The sequence below is a fragment of the Heptranchias perlo genome, chromosome 5 (genome assembly GCF_035084215.1).
Source record: "Heptranchias perlo isolate sHepPer1 chromosome 5, sHepPer1.hap1, whole genome shotgun sequence".
NCBI classification, from domain to species: Eukaryota; Metazoa; Chordata; class Chondrichthyes; order Hexanchiformes; family Hexanchidae; genus Heptranchias; species Heptranchias perlo.
In genome coordinates, this window is record NC_090329.1 from 5,467,543 (window position 1) to 5,494,564 (window position 27,022).

The window sequence follows — 27,022 nt, forward strand, 5'->3', positions numbered from 1 at the left end:
GGCGCACCCGAATGTGTCACTGGGGAACCCGGAAGTCAGCGGGTTGGAGCCGGGCTCTGAACCCGCTCCGGATTTCAGCAATTTTCGGAGCCCCCACTCCATCAACTGAAAATCTGCCCCTCTGACTTTGGTCTCCCCAATAGGAGGAAATTTCTGCTCATCCAATACTGGATGTCAGACAAGCCGTGTGACAAATCAGAGGCAGTGGAGGGGTCCAGAGAGGTGGTGCTGAGGTAGAGCTGGGTGTCATCAGTGTACATGTGGAATCTGATGTTGCCAAGGGGCAGCATGAAGATGAGAAATCAAAAGCTTCCCAGGGTGGATCCTTGGGGGACTCCAGAGGTAACGGTGCAGGAGTGGGAAGAGAAGCCATTACAGGTGATTCTCTGGCCACGACTGGATAGATAAGAATGGAACCAGGCGAGCGCAGTCCCACCCAGCTGGACGATGGAGGAGAGGCACTGGAGGAGGATGGTGTGGTCAACCGTGTCAAAGGCTGCAGATAGGTCAAGAAGGATGAGGAGGGACAGTTTACCACGGTCACAGTCACATAGGATGTCATTTGTAACTTTAATAAGGCCAGTTTCAGTACAGTGGCAGGGGCGGAAATCTGATTAGAGAGGTTCGAACATGGAGTTGCGGGAAAGATGGGCACTGATTTGTGAGGCAACAACACGTTCAAGGAGTTTGGAGAGGGAATGGAGGTTGGAGATGGGGCGGTAGCTTGCAAGGACAGAGGGGTCAAAGGTGGGTTTTTTGAGGAGGGGCTGATGACGGTAGATTTGAAAGGGAGGGTGACAGTATCAGAGGAGAGGGAACCGTTTACAATATCAGCTAACATGGGGACCAGGAAGGGAAGTTGGGTGGTCAGCAGTTTGGTGGGAATAGGGTCGAGGAAGCAGGAGGTGGGTCTCATGATCAAGATGAGCTCGGAGAGGGTATGAGGGGAGACAGGAGAGAAACTAGAGAAAGATGTGAGTTCAGGGCTAGGGCAGGGGCTAGTGAAGGTGGGCTTTATGAAAGCACTCAGAAAAGGACTGAACATTCAACAAGGCATTGTACATGGATTTAACAACAGGATGAGCTTGATGGGCTGAATGGCCCTTTCTTGATTATATCGTTGTATGTGCTACAATACTGTTGATCTGGACTTATAACTGCTGCTATCATTGGGTGCTGAAATGGCCCAGGGCCTTAAAGAGGATATACCAGATATACATTATCAAAGGCTATCTATGTATTGCATGTGTTATCAGTATCTAGCCCCTGTGGTTGCAGGTTTAGAATGCCTACTTATCACCAATTTAATGTTTCATGCACTATTATTATTCAGTGTGCATCATCTAGATATGAGATTCCAGTAGATTTTCTGTACTGAATTCCGTCAGTATGAACACAGATAACAAGGGACCTCGGTTACACGGACATATTACGAATGCCTTCAATATACATCCAAAAGATTGTAGAGATCATAAAGAGTATTTTGCATTGTTTTAGAAGCAATAGGCTGTTCCACACAAATTTGACAGAGGTAACTAAATTAACGGTTAAGGAAATACAGTGTACTTGGAGTTTTCAGAAGGTTCAAGAGGGCTTCATCATATTTCAGGACTTTATTGACCATTTATCCACAGATAAGATTTGAGGAAAAACATATATTTAAGGGTTCATAGTATCATAGCAGGTACTGCAGAGGAGGAGGCCATTCAGTCCATCGTGCCTGTGCCGGCTCTTTGAAAGAGCTATCCAATTGGTCCCATTCCCCTGCTCTTTCCCCATCGCCCTGTAAATGTTTTCCCTTCAAGTATTTATCCAATTCACTTTTGAAAGTTACTATTGAATCTGCGTCCACCACCCTTTCAGACAGTGCATTCCAGATCATTACAACTCACTGCGTGAAAAAACATATGGCGTCTCTGGCTCTTTTGCCGATCACCTTAAATCTGTGTCCTCTGGTCACCAACCCTCCTGCCACTGGAAACACTTTCTCCTTATTTACTCGGTCAAAACTGTTCATGATTTTGAACACCTCTATCAAATCTCCCCTTAACGTTCTCTGTTCTAAGGAGAACAACCCCAGCTTCTCCAGTCTCTCCACATAACTGAAGTCCCTCATCCCTGGTACCATTCTAGTAAATCTCTTCTGCACCCTCTCTAAGGCCTTGACATCCTTCCTGAAGTGTGGTCCCCAGAATTGAACACAATACTCAAGCTGAGGCTTAACCAGTGATTTATAAAGGTTTAGCAGAACTTCCTTGTTTTTGTACTCTATGCCTCTATTAATAAAGCCCAGGATGCCGTATGCTTTTTTAACAGCCTTCTCAACTTGTCCTGCCACCTTAAAAGATTTGTGTATGTGCACCCCCATCTCGACGTTCCTGCACCCCCTTTAAATTGTACCATTTAGTTTATATTGCCTCTCCTCATTCTTCCTACCAAAATGCATCACTTCACACTTCTCTGCGTTAAATTTCATCTGCCATGTGTCTGCCCATTTCACCAGTCTGTCTATGTCCTCCTGAAGTCTGTTACTATCCTCCACATTGTTTACTACATTTCTGAGTTTTGTGTCATCTGCAAGCTTTGAAATTATACCCTCTGTACGCAAGTCCAGGTTATTAATATACATCAAAAAGAGCAATGGTCCTAATACTGACCTCTGGGGAACACCACTGTATACTTCCCTCCAGTCTGAAAAACAACCGTTCACCACTACTCTCTGCTTTCTGTCCCTTAGCCAATTTTGTATCCACACTGTCCCTTTAATCCCATGGGCTTTAATTTTGCTAACAAGTTTATTATGTGGCACTTTATCAAATGGCTTTTGTAAAAGGCACTGAAACAAAAGGTGGTTAAAATTTTCATGAGGCAGACTTTGATGTTGTTTCTCCAAAGACTGTAAACAATAAGGAATTTGTTAGCCTGTCTTGGTAATGGGTAAACACCTCACACCCATTTTATGGGAAGTTTCTGAACCTCGGCACTCGGCAAAGGTTGTCTGGCAGGCCCTCCCTCTGCCTATGAACATAGGGAGATAAAAAGCGAGAGAGAGACATAGAGAGTCGAAGGGCCAACCCCTGTTTTTCAGAGTCCTCCCCGGAGGTCCTAGTTAAAGAAGTGAGGGAAAGGAGGGAGCAGCAGTTCCCCAAAACCTGCAAGAGCTTCCCCACGGTCACAATGAAACAGGCCTGGACAGAGTTGACAAAGGGTCACACCCAGGAACTGGGTTCAACGTAGAAAGAGTTTCAATAATCCCATAAGAGTAAGGTGAGTGCAGCTCTTCTCCACCTCTCCCAACACCATCTAACAACACTCCTGTCACCCCATCCCCCACAATTCCCTCTCCTACACCACATCCTTCCCCATACAATCACAAGGGCAAACTGCAACACCTCTCTCTCTCTCGTTCCAAACACATTCACCTCTTCCTTTCCTCTCTTCACAACACACACTAACGTCATTCTCTTCTCATGTCCTAGCACTTGCACAACCAACTTCTCCGAGCATTCCTTCCTCACTTCACGTTCCACACACTTGGCTTTACATTCGTCACCTCCCCATCCTCATTCCAGCGTGTTTCTTCTCCACCTCTCACCACATCCACGATGCGCAAAAGCCCCGACACATCTCCACTCACCTCTTCAACAGACAGTAACTAACTCTCTTTCTGCAGGAAAAGACAGGATTTCAAGGACAGGAACAAGAATTGGAAGGATGGGGAAGACAGAATGAGTCCCCAACAGCATCACTCTCACCCAAGCAGAGCAGGATCCCATGGAGATCAGTGGCCCAGGCAGAGCCAGCAGTATCAGGGAAAGTCAGGCTGGCGGCTCACCGGATTAGGGTGTCTGCATGTTACTTGTATCCCTTCCTTCAGCTCAGCAGGTAGGCAGCAAGCTTCACAGCTTCAAACTTATATCCTCAAGACTGTCACTGGCAAATGTTCAGCTTCTATTATCTCTTCTCCATTTTCTCGTTCTTACAGGTCCTTCTCAACAGCAAGAGGCTCCTGCACAGAAAGACACCTGAGAGGAGGACAATCCTCCTGAGGGTGCACCATCACTAGTGCCATCCCTCCCAGGCACCAGCTCAGACATTGGCACGCTGTTTGGGTTAGTGAGCGAGCCAGAGGAGTCTGCACATGGTGAAACATCCAGCACCAGTGAACAGCAGCAGTACTGGAAGTAGGGACATCCCAGGAGAGAGCTCAGCTCTGCTGAGGAAATCAGAGATGCTGATTTTGTGGGCCAAGCCATGAGAAGAAAACTGCTTGCCTCTCACAAGCAGTAAAACACCTTGGCACAGGAAGGTGTGCCAAGGTGTTTCAGAACTATGGCTAAAAGTGTGGAGGAGTCTGCTTCCAGCTTGTGACATGTCATCGAGCATGACATCAGCTCTCTGCAGTCTACCCTGGAGAGAGTGGTCACCTCCAGGGATGCTGCAACTGCGTCCTCACAGGAGGAGTCAATGTTCCCACACTTTGCAGCTTTCATGGAAGGTCGAACGGCAGCCATGCAGACTCTGGGCTCCAGCTTACAGACACAGGGGTCCACCTTGAACAGACTGGTGGATGGACCAGATAGCGGCTTTCAAGGCATCACTCACCTTCTGCAGACTGCTCTCCAGAAGATCAAGGGAAGTGATGAGCCTCGGGTCCACGGGGGTGGCGCTGGGGCAATGGCAGTGGGACGTATCGGCCTCTCTCGGGATATCAGCATGTCCACTGATTCGCCAGTCAGTCAGTCAAGTCAATACCCACCGCGGTACCAACACATCAGCTGGGCCAGGCTGCCCCAGCAGCAGCCCAGGAGCGGCAGCCTGCAGCCGAGCCTTCACAGGCTCGAGCACACAGAACTCACTGGCCACGAGCATCTCAAGGGTCCAAAACAGGAGGAACAGCACCTGCCACCAGCTCTGCAGAGGCCACTAAGGTACCACTTCGTAGGAACAGTAGAGTTTATAGAAAGGCACCATGGGTTGATCACCTGGGTGCAAATAATTAAGTTTAGTCACATTTGGTCTGCAGAGTGGTTTAATGGTGGTTTCTTATTCTGCTCTGTCAGTATATCATTGATATAAAAGTTGACTGAATGGTTGAAATGCAGGGGGAAGGGACTGGCGAAGGATGCAACAAGGACGGTTTTGCAGCGGGCCTCTGTCTGAGTTCTCAGGGCGGGAGTGAGAGCAGCTCAATGGAATCACTGAGCAATGCGCTGATTCCTGGCACCTCTGGCTGTAAGGCGTTGAGTTGGTCCTCCTTCCTCTGATGCTTCCTCTCCTTCCCCCAGGTCTGCATCATCCGACGAGGACTGCTGCTCTGCCTCCTCCAAATGCAGGCCTCGCTGCAATGCAAGGTTATGTAGTATGCAGAACACCACAACAAGGCTGGAGACTCTATCTGGGGAATACTGATTGGAGCCCTCCGATCGGCTGATAAACCAGAACCTCTGCTTCAGAATCCCAATAATGATTCTGGTGGTCCCCTGGTTTCTCATACACTTGAGTTGCTCAGGTGTTGTGGGATTGTGCAGGAGTATCATACAGATCGCCTCAGCCTCTGTATAAGGAGGGGTACAACTTTTTTTTCTTCCTTCTACAGGGGGTCCAGGCCACATCCGTCACCCAGAATCTCCCAATGGGGTCACTTGTGCCTCATCTCTCACCGCATACTGGCATCCAGTATTAAATTGGGTCCTTCTGAGCCAGGGAAATGAGAACTCCAAGCGCAGGGAGTCCCCACCCTCTTGGTGTCAATGGCAGGAGGAAGGTCCACCCTTTACAAGATCGACCGGAAGCTCCAGGAGTCGGCAGGGACCTTGTCTTTTTCTGATAGGTTTTGCCACACTTCTGCTGGAGTCACAGCACGAGTCTGGCAGAAGCCTCAAGGAAATTCTGAGCCTTTTTACTTTGCTCAAAAGGAATTTTCTGGAACATAGAATTTCATAAAATGTACTGCACAGAAACGGGCCATTCAGCACAACTGGTCCATGCCGGTGTTTATGCTCCACACAAGCCTCATCTCACCCCTCTTCATCTAACCCTATCAGCATAATCTTCTATTCCTTTCTCCCGCATGTAATTATCCAGTTTCCCCTTAAATGCATCTATGCTATTCACCTCAACTACTCCTTGTGGTATCGAGTTCCACATTCTAACCTCTCTCTGGGTAAAGACTTTTCTCCAGAATTCCCTATTGGATTTATTAGTGACTATCTTATATTTATGGCCCTAGTTCTGGTCTCCCCAACAAGTGGAAACATCTTCTCTACGTCTACCCTATTAAACACTTTCATAAGCTTAAAAGACCTCAAGCAGGTCACCCTCCAGCCGACTCTTTTCTAGAGAAAAGAGCCATATCCTGTTCAGTCTTTCCTGATAGGTATAACTTCTCAGTGCTGGTATCATCCTTGTAAATCTTTTTTGCCCCTTCTCCAGTGCCTCTATATCCTTTTAATAATATGGTGACCAGAACTGTGCACAGTACTCCAAGTGTGGTCTAACCAAGGTTTTATACAAGTTTAACATAACTTCTGCTTTTCAATTCTATCCCTCTAGAAATGAACCCCAATGCTTTGTTTGTTTTTTTATGGCCTTATTAACCTGTGTTGCTACTTTTAGAGATGGGATAAATGGTTCATTCTCGGACTGGCAACCAGTAGCCAGTGGTGTTCCGCAGGGGTCGGTGCTGGGTCCCCAACTCTTTACAATCTATATTAACGATTTAGAGGAGGGGACCGAGTGTAACATATCAAAGTTTGCAGGTGATACAAAGATGGGAGGGAAAGTAGAGAGTGAGGAGGACATAAAAAACCTACAAGGGGATATAGACAGGCTGGGTGAGTGGGCGGAGATTTGGAAGATGCAATATAATATTGGAAAATGTGAGGTTATGCACTTTGGCAGGAAAAATCAGAGAGCAAGTTATTATCTTAATGGCGAGAAACTGGAAAGTACTGCAGTACAAAGGGATCTGGGGGTCCTCGTGCAAGAAAATCAAAAAGTTAGTTTGCAGGTGCAGCAGGTGATCAAGAAGGCCAACGGAATGTTGGCTTTTATTGCTAGGGGGATAGAATATAAAAACAGGGAGGTATTGCTGCAGTTATATAAGGTATTGGTGAGACCGCACCTGGAATACTGCATACAGTTTTGGTCTCCATACTTAAGAAAAGACATACTTGCTCTCGAGGCAGTACAAAGAAGGTTCACTCGGCTAATCCCGGGGATGAGGGGGCGGACATATGAGGAGAGGTTGAGTAGATTGGGACTCTACTCATTGGAGTTCAGAAGAATGAGAGGCGATCTTATTGAGACATATAAGATTGTGAAGGGGCTTGATCGGGTGGATGCGGTAAGGATGGGTGAAACTAGAACGAGGAGGCATAATCTTAGAATAAGGGGCTGCTCTTTCAAAACTGAGATGAGGAGAAACTTCTTCACTCAGAGGGTTGTAGGTCTGTGGAGTTTGCTGCCCCAGGAAGCTGTGGAAGCTACATCATTAAATAAATTTAAAACAGAAATAGACAGTTTCCTAGAAGTAAAGGGAATTAGGGGTTACGGGGAGCGGGCAGGAAATTGGACATGAATTTAGATTGGAGGTTAGGATCAGATCAGCCATGATCTTATTGAATGGCGGAGCAGGCTCGAGGGGCCGATTGGCCTACTCCTGCTCCTATTTCTTATGCTCTTATGTTCTTATGTTTTAGTGATTTGTGTATCTGTACCCCGAGATCCCTTTGCTCCTCTACCCCGTTTAGACCCTTATTTTCCAAGGAGGGGATCTTGGAGGTGAATGGTGTTCCCATACACCCGCTGGCCTTGTCCTTCTAACTGGTGGAGATCACAGGTTTGGGAACGGCTGCTGAAGAAACCTTGGCGAATTGCTTCAGTGCATCCTGTAATTAGTTCACACTGCAGCCGCGGTGCGCTGGTGATGGAGGGAGTGGATATTTAGGCTAGTAGATGAGGCGAAATTCAAGTGGACTGCTTTGTCCTGGATGGTGTCAAGCTTCTTGTGCATTGTTGCAACTGCACCCATTCAGGCAAGTGGATGCTTATTTGTTGGGAAAGATGGCGTGAACCTCTAACCAAGTGAAGTACTAACAGAGTGAGGACTTTCAATTGGGAATTAGGTGCAGAGGGGACGGAGGTGCTAAGTGATTTAAACCAAAGAACTATAGACTAAGACTGAGCGGAACATTAACGGAGCTGCACAAGGAATCTAAACAAGGCAAGGAGGAGCCGAGGGTAAGTCAGTAAGTATTTAGTTCATTGGTTCGTGTTTTTAGTGGTTATTGTGGTTATTGGGGATAAAAGGAGCGGGAGTGGAGGCCCGAGAGAATAAGGAATGGGACCAGCGACCGAGAGCAGGGCGAGGACATAAAGCCGAGACCAACTCGAACACAGGCAGAAATTTGAAGAGTGGCATCAGAGGACAGCAGGTTGGTGACTGGTTAGTTTGTAATACATTTTATTGCTCCCTATGCTAAGGCAGTGGTTTGAACTAGGAACCTATAACTTACTAATACTTTATTAAATTCATAACAAACTAGATAAACTAATTAGTTTAAAAAAAGAACTAAAAATAAACCAAGTGAATTAATTGCATAAAAACTTTAATTAAGTAAATAAATAAAACAAGATTAGATAGAGATGGCAGTGCAGGTGGGCCGTAACTGCAGGATGTGGGAGTTTGTGGAGAGCAGCATGATCCCCGGCATCTGCAGTAAGTGTCTGCAACTTGAGGAATTTCGGCTCAGAGTTGTTGAGCTGGAGTCCGAGGTGCAGACATTGCAATGCATCAGAGAGGGGGAAAGAGTTACCTGGACACTTTGAGCCAGGGGGCAGTCACACCCCTTAGGATGGGTAGTAGTTTAGATTTGGTTAGTGATCAGGGACAGGAGGACGTGACTGCGAGTCAGGCAGGTATGGGGACCCAGAATGCAGCGGTGGAGATGCCTCAGCCTCTGCCCTTGTCCAACAGGTACGAGGTACTTGCTACCTGTGTGGATGAGAACAAAGACTGCAGGGAGAATGGGCAAATTGACTGTAGCAGCGTGGTACAGGAGGCCATTCAAGTTGTGGGGAGCGAAAAGGAATGTGGTAGTGGTCGGGGATGGCATAGTCAGGGGGATAGGCACTGTTCTCTGCAGCCGTGACTGGGAATCCTGAAGGCTGTGTTGCCTGCCCGGTGCCAGGGTTAAGGACATCTCCTCTCAACTGGAAAAGAACTTGGTGCAGGAGGGGAAGGATCCAGATTTAATGGTCCACGTAGGAACCAATGACATAGGTAGAACTAGGAATGAGGTTCTGCTGAGGGTCTAAATTAAAAAGCAGAACCTCAAAGGTAATAATCTCTGGATTGCTGCCTGAACCACGCTCCAATTGGCATAGGGACAAACAGATTAAATGGTTAAATGCATGCCTGAAAGAGTGGTGTGGGAAACAGGGGTTTCAATTCATGGGGCACTGAGTACTGGGGAAAGAGGGAGCTGTTCCGTTGGGACCGGCTTTATTTAAACCGGGCTGGGACCAGTGTCCTGGCAAATTGAATAACTAGGGCAGTACATAGGGCTTTAAACTAATAAGAGGGAGGGAGGGTTCAGGTAAAGGTGAATTTGTAAGTCTAAAGAGAAAAGTCAAGGCTATAGAGCAGAGCAGCGATTTGGGTAAAAACAAGTAGTGTCAGGAAGGGACAGAGAGTTTAACAAAGGTAATAGGACAGCAGTGGCTAAGGTCACATCAGGGAAAAATAGTAAAAGGTTAAAATTAAAGGCGATGTATCTGAATGCACGGAGCATTCGTAATAAGATAGATGAATTAACGGCACAAATAGAGATAAATGGGTTTGATCTAGTAGCCATTACTGAGACATGGTTGCAGGGTGACCAAAGTTGGCAACTAAATATTCCAGAGTACTTGACTTTTAGAAAAGATAGACAAAATGGAGAAGGAGGGGGTGAGGGGTGGGGGGTAGCCCTGATAATAAAGGATGAGATAAAGACAGTAGTGAGAAAGGATCTTGGCTCAGAAGATCAGGAAGTAGAATCAATATGGGTGGAAATAAGAACAAGGGACAGAAAACACTGGTGGGAGTAGTTTATAGGCCCGCTAACAGTAATTATAGTGTTGGACAGAGTATAAATCAGAAAATTAGAGGAGCATGTAACAAGGGTAATACAATAATCGTGGAGGACTTTAATCTTCATATAGACTGGGCAAATCAAATTGGCAAAAGTAGTTTGGAGGACGAGTTCACGGAATGCATTCAAGACAGTTTACTAGAACAATATATCAAGGAACCAACTAGCTAACAGGCTATTTTAGATCTAGTATTGTGTAATGAGACAGGGTTAATTAGTAATCTTATAATAAAGTGGTGTTTGCTAGCGCTGTTGGGGAAGGTTTAAACTAGAGTGGCAGGGGGATGGGAACCTGAGCGGGGAGTCAGAAGGGAATAAAGTTGAGAGCAGCAAGAGAGGGGAAGACCCAGGGGAAATTTACAACACAAATAGTACAAACAGTTGTTCAAGAACAAGTGAAAGGGAAAAGCATAGAGCAACAGAAAGAAAGTGTACTTTAGGCAGTACAGATAAAGTGAAAACTAGAAGGCGTAAGGCGATTAAACCCAGTATCAAAGCTGAAGGTCAGGCTAGGGTGTGTGGCCCAACTAAGAGTTCTATATACAAATGCACAGAGTATAAGGAATAAATTAAATGAACTACAGGTTCAAATTCAAATTGGAGGGTATGACATGATAGCTATTACTGAGACATGGCTACAGGATGGTCAGGATTGGGAACTAAATATACCGGGTTATAAGGTCTACAGGAGAGATAGGGAAAATGGAAGAGGGGGAGGAGTAGCCTTAGTGATTAGAGATGAAATCACTTCAATGATAAAGGAGGATATAACGAGAGGTAAGCAGCCAACAGAGACCTTATGGGTTGAATTGAGAAGTAGGAAAGGATCTAAGACTATAGTGGGAGTTGTGTATAGGACCCCTGGCAGCAGCTCTGAAGTGCTAGATTGTATAAATGCAGAGATTAGACAAGCGTGTAAGAAAGGCATAGTGGTCTTAATGGGGGACTTTAACCTTCACATAGATTGGGAAAAGCAGACTAGCAACTGTCAGAAAGGTAGTGAATTTCTTGAGTGTGTCTGGGATAGTTTTCTACAGCAGTATGTCCTAGAGGCAACAAGGGGGCAAGCCATACTAGATTTAGTAATGAGTAATGAACCAGATTTAGTTAACAGCTTAACTATGCGTGAACATCTATCCAATAGCGATCATAACATGATCGAGTTCAATGTAGTGTTTGAAAGGGAAAAAAGTGAATCAGCTGCGAAGATTCTAGACTTGGGCAAGGCCGACTTCAATGGGATGAGACAGAGACTGTCCACAGTAAACTGGGCAAATCTGTTAATGGGTAAAATGACTGATGATCAGTGGGAAATGTTTAAAGAAACATTTAACATGATACAGAATCAGTTTATACCCCTGAGGGGCAAGGACTCGACTTGCCAAAAAAACAGCCATGGACAACTAAAGAGGTAAGGGACAGTATAAGACATAAGGAAAGGGCATACAAAAAGGCAAAAAATGACATAGATCCTGGTGAATAGGAAAGATACAAAGATCAACAAAGGGTCACAAAACAGATAGTAAGAGCTACAAAAAGAGAGTATGAAAAGAAACTCGCAAGGGATATCAAAACTAATAAGGAGAACTTTTATAGTTATATTAGGAAAAAGAGGGTGGTCAGGAGCAGTGTTGGCCCCTTAAAAACTGAAAGTGGGGATATTGTCATTGACAATGGGGAAATGGCGGACATGTTGAACAATTACTTTGCGTCAGTATTTACAGTAGAAAAAGAGGATAGCATGCCGGAAATCCCAAGAGAACTAATATTGAATCGGGGACAGAGACTCAATAAAATTAACATAAATGAAGCAACAGAAATGAAGAAAATAATAGCACGAGTGACAAATCCCCAGGACCAGATGGTTTCCATCCCAGTGTTTTAAAGGAAGTAGGTGAGCACATTGCAGATGCCCTAACTATAATCTTTCAAAGTTCTCTAGATTCAGGAACTGTCCCTCTAGATTGGAAAATTGCACATGTCACTCTGCTTCTTAAGAAAGGAGAGAGAGGGAAACCAGGGAATTATAGGCCAGTTAGCCTAACATCTGTTGTGGGGAAAATGCTGGAGTCTATAATTAAGGATAGGGTGACTGAACACCGAGAATTTTCAGTTAATCAGGGAAAGCCAGCATGGATTTGTGAAAGGTAGGTCGTGCCTGACAAACCTGATTGAATTTTTTGAAGAGGTGACTAAAGTAGTGGTCAGGAGAATGTCAATGGATGTTATTTATATGGACTTCCAGAAGGCATTTGATAAGGTTCCACATAAGAGACTGTTAGCTAAGATAGAAGCCCATACAATCGAGGGAAAAGTACAGACTTGATTAGGAAGTTGGCTGAGTGAAAGGTATGATGTGGAGATGCCGGTGATGGACTGGGGTTGACAACTGTAAACAATTTTACAACACCAAGTTATAGTCCAACAAATTTATTTTAAATTCCACAAGCTTTCGGAGGCTTCCTCCTTCCTCAGGTGAATGGTGTGGAAATGAAATTTTCGAATCCTTCGCATTTGAAAATCACAGAACAATGCCTAGTGATTACTGCCCGTTGCCAAGGTGACAGGTGAGTGAAAGGCGACAGAGAGTAGGGATAATGGGTAGGTACTCACATTGGCAGGATGTGACTAGTGGAGTCCCGCAGGGATCTGTCTTGGGGCCTCAATTATTCACAATATTTATTAACGACTTAAATGAAGGCATAGAAAGTCTCATATCTAAGTTTGCCGATGACACAAAGATTGGTGGCATTGTAAACAGCGTAGATGAAAACATAAAATTACAAAGCGATATTGATAGATTAGGTGAATGGGTAAAACTGTGCCAAATGGAATTCAATGTAGACAAATGTGAGGTCATCCACTTTGGATCAAAAAAGGATAGAACAGGGTACTTTCTAAATGGTAAAAAGTTAAAAACAGCGGATGTCCAAAGGGACTTAGGGGTTCAGGTACAAAGATCATTGAAGTGTCATGAACAGGTGCAGAAAATAATCAATAAGGCTAATGGAATGCTGGTCTTTATATCTAGAGGACTAGAGTACAAGGGGGCAGAAGTTATGCTGCAGCTATACAAAACCCTGGTTAGACCGGACCTGGAGTACTGTGGGCAGTTCTGGGCACCGCACCTTCGGAAGGACATATTGGCCTTGGAGGGAGTGCAGCATAGGTTTACTAGAATGATACCCAGACTTCAAGGGTTAAGTTACGAGGAGAGATTACACAAATTGGGGTTGTATTCTCTGGAGTTTCGAAGGTTAAGGGGTGATCTGATCGAAGTTTATAAGTTATTAAGGGGAACAGAGAGGGTGGATAGAGAGAAACTATTTCCGCTGGTTGGGGATTTTAGGAGTAGGGGGCACAGTCTAAAAATTAGAGCCAGACCTTTCAGGAACGAGATTAGAAAACGAGATTAGAAAACAAGGGTGATAGAAGTTTGGAACTCTCTTCTGCAAACGGCAATTGATACTAGCTCAATTGCTAAATTTAAATCTGAGATAGATAGCTTTTTGGCAACCAAAGGTATTAAGGGATATGGGCCAAAGGCAGGTATATGGAGTTAGATCACAGATCAGCCATGATCTTATCAAATGGCAGAGCAGGCACGAGGGGCTGAATGGCCTACTCCTGTTCCTATGTTCCTAAATGATCCTGGGGAAGAGTGATCATAATATGATAGAATTTCATATTGAATTTGAGGGTGATGTAGTTAAGTCTGAAACTAGGGTCTTAAATTTGAACAAAGACAATTAACACAGGTATGAGGGGTGAGTTGACTCAGGTAGATTGGGAAATTAGTTTACAAATTGACGGTAGGAAAGCAATAATGAACATTTAAATAAATAATTCATAATTCTCAATGAATTGAGATACAGTCCATTGAGGAATAAAAACTCCACGGGAAAAGTAATTCAACCATGGCTAATTGGAGAAGTTAAGGATAGTATTAGATTAAAAGAAGAGGCTTATAATGTTGCCAAAAAGAGTAGTAAGCCTGAGGACTCGGGGGGTGGGGGTTGCGGTTTAGAAATCAGTAAAGGATAACCAAGGAATCGATAAGGAGAGAGAAAATGGAATATGAGAATAAACTAGCAAGAAATATAAAAACAGATTGTTTAAAGCTTCGAAAAGTATGTAAAAAGGAAGAGATTAACAAAAGTAAACATGGGTCCCTTAGAGGCAGAGACAGGAGAAATTATAATGGGGAATAAGGAAATGGCAGAGACAAATATTTGGGGAATCAAGGATCTAATGAGAGTGAGGAACTGAAAGTAATTAATATTAGTAAAGAAAAAGTACTGGAGAAATTAATATGACTAAAGGCCGACAAATCCCCTGGACCTGATGGTCTACACCCTAGGGTTTTAAAAGAGGTGGCTGCAGAGATAGTGGATGCATTGGTTGTGATCTTCCAAAATTTCCTAGATTCTAAAAGGGTCCCAGTGGATTGGAAGGGAGCAAATGTAACCCCGCTATTCAAGAAAGGAGGGTGAGAGAAAACAGGGAACTACAGGCCAGTTAGCCTGACATCAGGGAAGATGTAGGGAAAATAATAGAATTAAGGACATAGTAACAAGGCACTTAGAAAATCATAATACAATTAGGCAGAGTCAACACGATTTTATGAAAGGGAAATAGTGTTTGACAAATTTCTTAGAGTTTTTTGAGGGTGTAATTAGCAGGGTAGATAAGGGAGAATCAATGGATGTAGTATATTTAGACTTTCAAAAGGCATTCGATAAGGTGCCCTACAAGAGGTTGTTACACAAGATTAGGGCTCATGGGATTGGGGGTAATATATTAGCATGGATTGAAGATTAGTTAATGGACAGAAAACAGAGAGTAGGAATAAATGGGTCATTCTCAGGTTGGCAAGTTGTAATTAGTGGAGTGCTGCAAGGATCAGTGCTTGGGCCTCAGCTATTTACAATCTATATTAATGACCTAGATGAGGGGACCGAGTGTAATGTATCCAAGTTTGGTGATGATACAAAGCTAGGTGGGAAAGTAAGTTGTGTGTAGGATGCAAAGAGGCTGCAAAGCGAAATAAACAGGTTAAGTGAGTGATTGAGAAGGTGACAGATGAAGTATAATGTGGGGAAATGTGAAATTATCCACTTTGGTAGGAAGAATAGAAAAGCAGAATATTTTTCAAAAGGTGATAGACTAAGAAATGTTGGTATTCAGAGGGATTTGGGTGTCCTTGTACACGCATCACAGAAAGTTAACATGCAGGTACGGCAAGCAATTAGGACAACAAATGGTATGTTAGCCTTTATTGCAAGGGGGTTGGCGTGTAAAAGTAAGGAGGTCTTGCTGCAATTATATAGGGCTCTGGTGAGACCACACCTGGAGTACTGTGTACAGTTTTGGTCTCCTTACCTAAGGAAGGATATACTGGCCTTGGAGAAGATGCAACAAAGGTTCACTAGATTGATACCTGAGATGAGAGGGTTGTCCTATGAGGAGAGATTGAGTAGAATGGGCCTATACTCTCTGGAGTTCAGAAGAATGAGAGGTGATCTCATTGAAAAGTTTAAAATTCTTAGAGGGCTTGACAGGGTAGATGCCGAAAGGCTGTTTCCCCTAATGGAGAGTCTAGAACTAGGGGGCATAGTCTCAAGATAAGGGGTCGGCCATTTCGGACTGAGAAGGGGAAAAATTTCTTCACTCAGAGGAATCTGAGGAATTCTTTGGAATTCTCTACCCCAGGGGGCTGTGGATGCTCAGTCGTTCAAGACTGAGATCAATACATTTTTGGACACTCAGGGAATTAAGGGATATGGGGATAGGGCAGGAAAGTGGAGTTGAGGTAGAAGATCAGCCATGATCTGATTGAATGGTGGAGCAGACTCAAGGGGCCTTGTGGCCTACTCCTGCTCCTATTTTTCATGTTCTTATGTTTTTCATGAAAAGGTTTATTTTCAAGAATGGCTATCGATGCTTTTTTGAAGTATGGAGGATATTCTCTGGTGCGAAAGCATTAAGTGGTTTTATCTGAGCATAACAGTAGCCTTCACCACACCAGAAATGCACCAAACAAAGAAGGAGAAAGGAGGCTTGCATTTCTATAGCACCTTTTCACAAATTCAGGACATCCACAGCGCTTTACAGCCAATGAATACTTTTGAAATGTCATCACTGTTGCAGGAAACGCAGCAGCCAATTTGGGCACATGAAGCTCCCACAAATAGCAATGAAATGAATGACCAGATCATCTGTTTTAGTTGAGGAATTAAACATTGGACAAGACACCGTGGAGTACTCCCCTGCTCTTCTTCAAAATACTGCCGTGGGATCTTTTACATCCACTCGAGAGGGCAGATGTTTCATCTGACAATCAGCACCTCTGACAGTGCAGAACTCCCTCAGTACTGCACTGAAGTGCCAGCCTAGATATGTGCTCAAATCTCTGGATTGGGGCTTGAACCCACAACCTTCTGACTTGGAGGCGAGAGTGCTACTACTGAGCCACAGCTGACACCTAAAGTGTCATAAATCTAACATTTCTGGAGGTCTTATCCCGACTCCTCGAGAAAATAAATTTCCTGCCTTCCGCACTCGCTCCCACTTCAATAATTTCTAAACCCACCACTGCTGCAAACTGCACTTTAGGTTTTTCTTCACTGCAATAAAAGTGACTGAATGTTGGATATACCTGAAACTTAATTTATGACATTGTGTGCCTCTGCATTTTCAGTTTAAGCATGTGTCTTCATTGGGCTGTCATCTTTTGAGGAGTTGTGTTAGCCTTTTTGATGCTGATGGTCAGATTTTGCCAGTTTTCCAGATTAACATCGACGATCCTAGGCTATTTATGCCAGAAGTCCAGATCAGCAATACCTTAATAAAGTACAGAACTAAGGATTGCTGATTAGAATTCTTCAAGATGAAAATGCACACTGACCTTGACAAGACATCACTTGCAGGTGTTCTGGTTGAGTAGCTAAAGGTAAATCTACAACGCCTGAGCAGAGTGTGTGTGGCCACGTTCACATCATTTTCAATGGAAGAAGAAAGTAGCATCACAAGACATTGCTATCACAAAACAAGAACCCATTGCAAAATACATACCATGTTATGGAACAAAACCACTAGGAGGACACTCAGCTCACAACAATCATTCAACAGGGAGCAACATATAAAATATTATTAGCCATGATTTCAGTTTAGGATCTTTGTGTGACAGAATGGCACTCACTCAGTCCTCCCCCAACTACCGTCACCACCTTCAATCTTTTTCCTGGCCGTCATCTTGGTCGATAGTCTATTTAACACTGAAATGCAAATATCTTGTGACTTGTACAAACTGTACAGGACTGTTAAAGCAATTTTCTACGGACTGACACTGACCTTCTGCTCCAGGAGCAGTGTATTTGTTGGTATTGCTGCAAAAGCCTTATAACTTGACTTGATCTTGTACTGCAGAAGAAGTGAGGGAGAGAATCAGAAAAAGGAACAAGCAGTGAAAGTGAGAAATGCAGAAAAAATAGTAAAAAAGATTTATTAGTGAACTGAGGTGATAGAAGACTATGATTTTAATTTCAAATGAATGGCAATAAAATGAGTTGTTAATGTGGTAACAACTACATTTTGTAACCTTCCAATAAATGCATCTGTATAATGTCCAGTAGTGATGGGTCTCATTTACAATGCAATATTTCAATGTTGAAAAATGTTGAAACAAACAATGGTGCAATTAGTGAATCTGCACTGCAGATTTATTTTATTGTATATTTAATAAAAATTGAAATAAATTTCAAATAAAATGAAGCAGTGGAGTTTTCAAAGGTTGACGTGGAAACTGTGTCTGCCCAGAAAACTCTAACATAGCACCATTTCCCCTTTAAGAATTTTTACTTAAGAGAAATCTCCTGTTAAGACTTAATGCAATATACATCACATGTATAAATGTTATTTAAAACTGGTAGGAAAAGTAGTTTTGAGTGTATTTTATTCAATTAAAACTCTCGTCCTAGATATAAAATCCCACTATAATGGAACACCAGAGGCTGTTTCTTTATCATGACTCGAATTGTTTCAGTTATTGAAAAGTCTTCTTTGGGCAAAGTCCAAAAAGTGTCTTGTTTCTATTTTTCTCTCCTCCCTTGTGTATTTCTTATTTTCTCTCCCAACCACATCACACGCTACTTCGTAGGATGTGTAAATAACCTGCTCCCAGGCCTCTTATTGCTGCAAGGAGATATCCAACCTGTGTTAAACAGACTTACCGCAAGACTGCATTGACTAGAAACTCAATGGGGGAGAAATTATAGGTACTAGTATGTGAAACCATTCCATAGTACAGCACACTGGTAACCAATGTCCTGTGCCATCTGAAAAGAATTCTTCAAACTCTTCATTCTTGCACAATTTTCTCTCACAAAGTTAAACTCTTCCGTATACCCCTAAAAATTATTATAATCTAAAATGTTTCAGAGTTGGGTAGTTTAAAACACTGAAAAAATTATGAAATTAGTTTCAACAGATTTTAGTGACCAATTTAAGAGCCTTTTTCAGAATCTCACCCCAGGCCTTGAAACATTTGTACTAAAGGAGATTGAAATGCTTAGTTTACAACAGAGTCCTGTTGAGCAATTTTAGATCCACAGAAATCTGCATTTAACATAATGGAGAAATATTAAAAGTAATGAATGTCTCAAGTCTCAGATACAACAATTCTGGCAAACTCAGGCAAGTTAAGAAAGTGCAGGGTTTTTCTAAACATCGGTAGAACAGGAAGATTAACCACACAATTTTATATTAATCAGAACACGACTGATTTCAAAAACTTCAATTATTTCATGCAGGCTGGTTCCATTAATAAGGTCAAAGGGGTGAAAATGCCATTCCAAGAGAACAGTATTCATTACTATCTAGAACATGCAAAAGATATGCAAAGTACCTTTTGTTCTGGTTTCTTAGTCTCATTCTCAGTAGAACAGGATAAGGGTTGTGCTGGAGATTGTGTGCCAGATCTTGAAAAGGGTGATGGTGGCGGAGGGGATTGAACTGGACCAGGTGACAGGGTGTCAATCCTTGGGTTAAAGATTTGTGCTGCAGAGTGAGCTGGAGTAGTGACACTGACATTGGATCTAGAGAGAGTAGAAGGATGGAAAGATACCTGTCCTGGGGTAGGAGGTCTTGGTGAGGAAGAATAAGTTGGGGTCGGGGAATGGGAGCTCAGTCGTAATGAAGAGGAATGAGGAGAGGTTTGATTTTGGGTAGGAGAAATAGAGCTTGATCTTAGCGAAGATAGAAACGGTCCAATATGCAATGGAGTAGGAGTAAGGGAACCAGATTGTGGGGAAGAATTAACTGGGGTAGGAGAAGAAGAAAACGAATTTACTGGAGTGGTAGATGAAGAATTGGATGTTGGGGAAGATGGCACAGACTGTTCTGATAAGGGAGAAATATTGTAAGGGTTTGCAGAAGGAGAAGGGGAAGGACTTGTTGGAGTAAGAGAAAGACTGCCAAGTTTTCCAGGGCAGTAATTCAAGCTGGAGTAACATGGGGTGGGGGAAATTCTGCCAGATCTTTCAGGGGGTAAATGATCTAAAATGTGGTCTGCTAAAGCAGACTCTAGTTCTTGCGTTGGGGAGAATGAACTGATTGGTGAGAAACGATGTGAAGAAAAATGTCCTGTCGTAGGTGAAAGCAGTCCATGTCTTGGGGAGGGAGAATGGGGCGATGTGGGGGGCTTTGAGCCATGACACATCGAAGACAGTGTGGGTGTGGCATTGCCTGGATTCAAGAAATGAACATTATGTTTTGTGGACGAGGGGCTTGGTGGAGTTTGAGCTGTTTCTGTGGAAATATTTCCACTTCTTTGAGATAAAGATGTAAAAGAAGAATGAACCGAATGTTCTCTAGGCTCTGGGAAGAAAGGAGAGGTTAGAGATCGTGATGAGACTGAAGAAACACCTCCACATATTCCAGAAGAATGCTGGAGATACTTCCCTGGTATGGGGGAAAGTGATCTGGCTTTTTGACAGGGAGATGATGGTTGTGGGATTATCGGAATTGGAGATTTGCTGGAAGATTGTGAACCGATGGTGCTCAGGGATTTGGTCGAGGAAACTAGTTTTGATTGTTCTGAGGATTTGGATGATACATGAGGCAGTTTTCCAGACCTTAGAATTGAAGTCAATAATGACAGCTGAGTTGGAGGAGAAGACACTACACCAGATTTTGCTGAACTTGAGTGTGTTGGGGTCTGACAAGAATTAAGAATTCTAGGAGAATGACATGAAAGTTGCTGAGAAGTAGGAGAAAGTATATTCTGATTTGAAGAATGAAGTGATGACTGCACATGAGTTGACGAGCATTTGGTGGACCTTGATGAAGGTAGGGATGATGAGGACCAGGCTGGAGAAGAATGCAAATCACTACAGCTCAGAAAGTGCAATGGGGATGGGGGATAGGAAGGAGAAGCTGTTTTAGACTTTTTAAGGGAAGAGTTGGATGGGAAAAGGGATTTGGTATGAAGGGCTGAGGGCAAGGAGCTGGAGGATAAGAAGGATGTCTCGGAGGAGGTCAAGAAAGGGGACCTGGGTAAACTAGAAGATTTTTTTTCTGGATTTGTGTTGGCAGCGAAACAGTGTGAAGGTTTATTTAATAAAGATGAATTGCAAGCATTGCCTAGGGTGGAATCTCCATTTGCAACTGTGGAAGTTAGTGGTTGAGTAATCAGGTTATCAGGAGTACGAGTGCTTGACTGTAAAGGGTAAAAAAGAGAAGATCAGTAAAAGAAGTAATGTGGTAATGAAAACTTAACGACATATACTGTGCATTAACAGAACATTTGATACTGAGCTTTTCTTTTCAATTTTGATTTAGCCATTGCTACTTTTTATTGCCACTTGATTTGTTTAAAATTCATTCTCAGGATGTGGGCATTACTGGCAAGGCTGGCATTTATTGCACATCACTTGTTGCCCTGAGAAGGTGGTGGTGGGTCTTTTGAACCGCTTGGTAGCGGCTTGATACAACTGAGTGGCTTACTAGGGCACTCCATGGGGCAGATAAGTGTCAACCACATTGGTGTGGGGCTGGAGTCACATATAAGCCAGACCGGGTAAGGACGGCAGGTTTCCTTCCCTAAAGGACATTAGTGAACCAGTTGGGATTTTAATGACAATCCGACATCTTCACGGTCATTCACTTTTACTGATACCAGCTTTTTATATCCAGATTTCTTTTTAAACTGAATTCAAATTCTAAAAACTGCCTTGGTGGGATTTAAACTTGCATTCTCTGGATTATTGGTTCAGGCCTCTGGATTACTAGTCCAGTAACTTAGTCACGACACTATGGTACCCAGTTAAAATTGGTATTGAAAGTTCTTGAAAACTCTGGTTGGTAAGAAGAAAACCTAGTAGAATTATGTTTTTAAAATGTTCACTTGCAGGAAAACACACCTAAAAGCATACTATTAAACTTCACCATTCAGATTTGGATCTAAGTCATGAAGAATTATTTGGAGCCTGCATTGTCTCCCAGCAAGGGGAGAGAAATTTGGGAAGTCAATGTGTCTTGTGACAGCTAACTACAATAGGCACCAGCAGCTGTCAATGTAAGCCCATGGAATAAAAGAAGCAGTGGCAGCATGGATACGAAATTGGCTAAGTGACAGGAAACAGAGAGTAGTGGGGAATAGTTGTTTTTCAGACTGGAGGAAGTTATACAGTGGTGTTCCCCAGGGGTCGATACTGGGATCACTGCTTTTTTGGATATATATTAATGACTTGGACTTGGGAGTACAGGGCACAATTTCAAAATTTACAGATGACACAAAACTTGGAAGTGTAGTAAACAGTGAGGAGGAGAGTGATAGACTTCAAGAGGATATAGACAGGCTGGTGGCATGGGCGGACACGTGGCAGATGAAATTTAACGCAGAGAAGTGCAAAGTGATACATTTTGGCAGGAAGAATGCGGAGAGGCAATATATACTAAATGGTACAATTCTAAAGGGGGTGCAGGAACAGAGAGGCCTGGGGGTATATGTGCACAAATCTTTGAAGGTGGCAGGACAGGTTGAGAAAGCAGTTAAAAAAGCATTCAGGATCCTGGGCTTTATAAATAGAAGCATAGAGTACAAAAGCAAGGAAGTTACGATGAACCTTTATAAAACACTGGTTCGGCCACAACTGGAGCATTGTGTCCAATTCTGGGCACCGCACTTTAGGAAGGATGTGAAGGCCTTAGAGAGGGTGCAGAAAGACTTATTAGAATGGTTCCAGCGATGAGGTACTTCAGTTACGTGGATAGACTGGAGAAGCTGGGGTTGTTCTCCTTAGAGCCGAGAAGATTAAGGGGAGATTTGATAGAAGTGTTCAAAATCATAAACGGCTTATATAAAGTACATAAAGAGAAACTCTTCCCATTGGTGGAAAGGTCCAGAACCAGAGGATACAGGTTTGAGGTGACTGGCAAAAGAACCAAAGGCAACATGAGGAAAAACTTTTTCAACGCAGCAAGTAGTTATGATCTGGAACGTGCTGCCTGAAAGGGTGGTGGAAGCAGATTCAATCATGGTTTTCAAAAAGGAATTGGATAAATACTTGAAGGGAAAACATTTGCAGGGCTATGGAGAAATGAAGGTCAGTCACCATGGATTTGTTAAGGGAAGGTCGTGTCTGACTAACTTGATTTAATTTTTTGAGGAGGTAACAAGGAGGGTCGATGAGGGTAGTGCATTTGATGTAGTCTACATAGATTTTAGCAAGGCTTTTAACAAGGTCCCAACATGGCAGACAGGTGTAAAAAGTAAAAGCTCATGGGATCCAAGGGAAAGTGGCAAATTGGATCCAAAATTGGCTCAGTGGCAGGAAGCAAAGGATAATGGTTTACGGGTGTTTTTGCGACTTGAAGGCCGTTTCCAGTGGGGTCCCACAAGGCTCAGTACCAGATCTCTTGCTTCTTGTGGTATATATTAATAATCTGGATTTGAATGTGGGAGGCTTGATCAAGAAGTTTGCAGATGATACAAAAATTGTCCGTGTGGTTGATAGTGAGGAGGAAACCTGTCGACTGCAGGAAGATATCAATGGACTGGTCAGGTGGGCAGAAAAGTGGCAAATGGAATTCAATCCAGAGAAGTGTGAGGTAATGCATTTGGGGAGGGCAAACAAGGCAAGGGAATACACAATAAATGGGAGGATACTGAGAGGTGTAGAGAAACAAAGGGACCTTGGAGTGCATGTCCACAGATCCCTGAAGGTAGCAGGACAGGTAGATAAGGTGGTTAAAAAGGCATATGGGATACTTTCCTTTATTAGTCGAGGCATAGAATAAAAGAGCAGGGAGGTTATACCAGAACTGTACAAAACATTGGTTAAGCCACAGCTTGAGTACTGCGTACAGTTCTGGTCACCACATTACAGGAAAGATGTGATTGTACTAGAGAGGGAACAGAGGAGGTTTACGAGGATGTGCCAGGGCTGGAGAATTTTAGCTATGAGAAAAGATTGGATAGGCTGGGGTTGTTTTCTTTGGATCAAAGGAGGCTGAGGGGAGATTTAATTGAGGTGTATAAAATTATGAAGGGACTCGATAGAGTGGATAGAGAGGGGTCAGTGACCAGGGGGCATAGATTTGAAGCAATTGGTAGAAGGATTAGAGGAGAGCTGAGGAGAATTTTTTTCACCAGAGGGTGGTGGGGGTCTGGAACTCACTGCCTGAAAGGGTGGTAGAGGCAGAAACCCTCAACTCATTTAAAAAGTACCTGGATGTGCACCTGAAGTGCTGTAACCTACAGGGCTACGGACCAAGTGCTGGAAAGTGGGATTAAGCTGGATAGCTCTTTGTCGACTGGTACGGAAGCGATGGGCCGAATGGCCTCCTTCTGTGCCGTAACTTTCTATGATTCTACAAGAGACAGCAGGTGAATGGGAATAAATGGATTGCTCTTACAAAGAGCCGGCACGGGCTCGATGGGCCAAATGGCTTTATTCTGTGCTGTAACCATTCTATGATTCTGAGTTTGCCCAAGTAAACAATGCAGTGTCGCAGCATGCTGGAGTTTCAAAGCACTGCAGTACCAAAAGGCAGGCAGGTTCATGTGTCCAGTCCCCTGCACAGAATCCCCAACCTCAATTATACTATGGGGAGCTGCCAACTGGAGCCATGGCCACCTTCATAGAGCAGGAGGGACATGTTCCCACAACTGCTCTCTCGCACCCTCTAGCAGGCACTTTTAGATCAACATCAGCAGAAGCCTGAGAGCAGGTTACCAACAGAGGCCTCGATATTAACCCCAACTAAAATGGGCGGGGGGGGGGGGGGGGGGGGGGTTAAAGACTTAATTATGGGGAACGCGACCCCAACAGGCCACGCACGCATGCATCAACTTTTTTATGGCGGCAGATATCGGGGCGTCCGAGCGTTCCGCAGTAGAGAGGCAGGACATTTCATTAGCATATTTAAATTGGGTCCCACAGTGCAGTTGAGAGCCCGATTTAAAATTCACTGCTGCTGCATGAGTTTTCCGGGGGTCGGGAAACCCGGCAGTGAAAGGAGGCGGGAGCTGCCGGCTACACACAGTAAGTGCCTTTCTCAGCACTCCTCGTGCTCCCACCGGCCCCTCAAGGAAGTCATCAGCCTCCCCCCTGCTTTCTCTCCCCTGCTGCAATCTCCGACCTTCTTCCCCTCTCCGGCCTCGATGGGGCCCCCTCGCCCTCTCCGGCCCCGATGGGGCCCCCTCTCCCCCTCCGGCCCCGATGGGGCCCCCTCTCCCCCTCCGGCCCCGATGGGGCCCCCTCTCCCCCTCCGGCCCCGATGGGGCCCCCTCTCCCCCTCCGGCCCCGATGGGGCCCCCTCTCCCCCTCCAGCCCCGATCACGGGGGACCGTCCCCAAGGGTCCTCGGCTGCGGTCTCCTGCCATTGGTTTGCCCACCCGGCCGCTGTCCAGGCTGTCAATTTGGCCAGCCACCGGGCGGGAAATGGAACAAAAAACGATAACGAGGTCCTGTCGTTAAGTTCAGCATCCTCCGCATCCTCCCCGCCTCCCCATAAATATCAGAGCCACATTCTCAGCCAGAGATGATGTAAGGCACAAGGTACCCAAGAAAGTGAAGAGTAAAAATACCTGAAGAGTCAGTCTCTGAAAGGCAAAACATGCCCACATAAATGCTACCGTTTTTCTTCACTCCAGAACCATTCTAATGGGATCAGTCATGTGAATGACAATCGCTCAGATATGCCAAATTGATAACATTACTTGAATTTCCATTTAAATATAGACTTCTCTCTTTATGAAACTCTGATATGTAATCACTGCTGATACATGCATTGTTTCTAGCTCTCTCACGAATAGAGAATTTAGATTGATCATCTAACTTAGACTGATCATCTTTATTACATTCCTGGTTAGTTTCAGTTTGGACCATGCCGTTTAGGGTTGTGTTGAGCCACTTGATAGGTTGCCTGAATCAAGTTGCTCATTAGCAGCCTGATGTCCTCACAGAATTGTCTCGAGGGCACGCTGCTGGTTTTGTGCTGTCAGTAGCCATCTGTCAAGTTCAGTGAGGTGCCACCCAATGAGCAGATGGTAGCAGGCCTTTGGGCGGGAAGTGAACCATCACAGACCTCCCTGGATTGGGTTGAGTTTGGATGATCTGTCCTCACAATCTGCTCACCGATCATTACTGAGATAACTTAGTGAGTAGTCACAGCAGAATGGCTGTACCTAGTGGTGGTTGGCCAAGTTTATAAGACGCATAATTGTTTACTGTTGATGCGCTCCTCCGTGTCAGCCAAAGCATACATCTGACCAATTACAGCAGAGGAAGCATACTTCCTAGCCTTTAACAATTCATACTTGTTTGCTCAATTTTTATCTTCATGAACAAGATGCATGTTGAAGTCCGAAATTACTGGGAAATGAAATATTTTTCATTGTTGGATACTGTCAGCATTCAGCGTTCCCATGTGAGTTAGAGCACGACCAGAATGATAAACCCCTCCTTCTACTTTATTTCAACTATAAAGAACAGGAAGACTTGCATTTATATAGTGACTTTCACGACCTCATGATGTCCCAAAGAGCTTTACAGCCAATTAAGTACTTTTGAAGTGTAGGAAACGTGGCAGCCAATTTGTGCACAGCAAGGTCCCACAAACAACAATGTAATAATGACCAGATAATCTGTTTTAGTGATGTTGGTTGAGGGATAAATATTGGCCAGAACACTGGGGAGAACCTGCTCTTCTTTGAATAGTGGCCATGAGATATTTTATGTCCACCTGAAGGGGACAGACAGGGCCTCGGTTTAACATCTCATCCGAAAGATGGCACCTCCGACTGAAGGAGTACTGCACTGGAGTGTTAACCTGAATTACATGCTCAGGTCTCTGGAGTGGGATTTGAACACACAGCCTTCTGACTCAGAGGCGAGAGTTCTACCCACTGAGCCACGGCTGCTTCCACCAGTAACACCTTTCTCCATTTTCCACACTACCTATTTTTGTGGGATCTCGGAATGAAATCCTCAATTTCATGTCAACCTGTGTGATAAAATGCTCTGTGCAGCAAAATAATAAGCACGTTCTTTTTGAATGCATTTATGTTGTTGGTACTGATTGTAACCAAAATAATTGCTCTCCCCACCCTCACCTTGTGTCACATTATGGGGAAATTTGTACCTTGGATCTCTGCTAGGAAATCATTAAGACAACTCAAATTTGTTTCACTTGGGATCCCCACATCCATCAGGGGAGGAGGTATTCATTCCGCTGCCAATTTGGATCCCATCAGTAAACCTGGACCTGAGGTGAAAAGTCTCAAGACCAGGTTTACCGATGCAAACTCAACACCATTGAGTCACACTCCCTCCACGGGTTTTAAAACCCACAGAAGCATATTTTGCAACTATTATGCA

At 44.1% G+C, this 27,022-nt stretch overlaps 1 protein-coding gene across 13 annotated transcripts in view; it reads right to left on the minus strand.

The window, feature by feature from the left end:
- The window catches only part of mlip (muscular LMNA-interacting protein), a 228,939-nt gene that overhangs the window by 62,265 nt on the left and 139,652 nt on the right, over positions 1–27,022 (minus strand). For 5 of the 13 annotated variants that reach the window (XM_067983967.1, XM_067983963.1, XM_067983966.1 and 2 more), the window contains 2 exons: positions 19,045–20,856; positions 17,493–17,561 (listed from right to left, as the gene is read on the minus strand). The exons of the other annotated variants lie outside the window; for them this stretch is intronic. In XM_067983967.1, the coding sequence (XP_067840068.1) occupies positions 17,493–17,561; positions 19,045–20,856 (1,881 nt within the window). The remainder of the gene's footprint in view (positions 1–17,492; positions 17,562–19,044; positions 20,857–27,022) is intronic. 13 annotated transcript variants of the gene reach the window in all.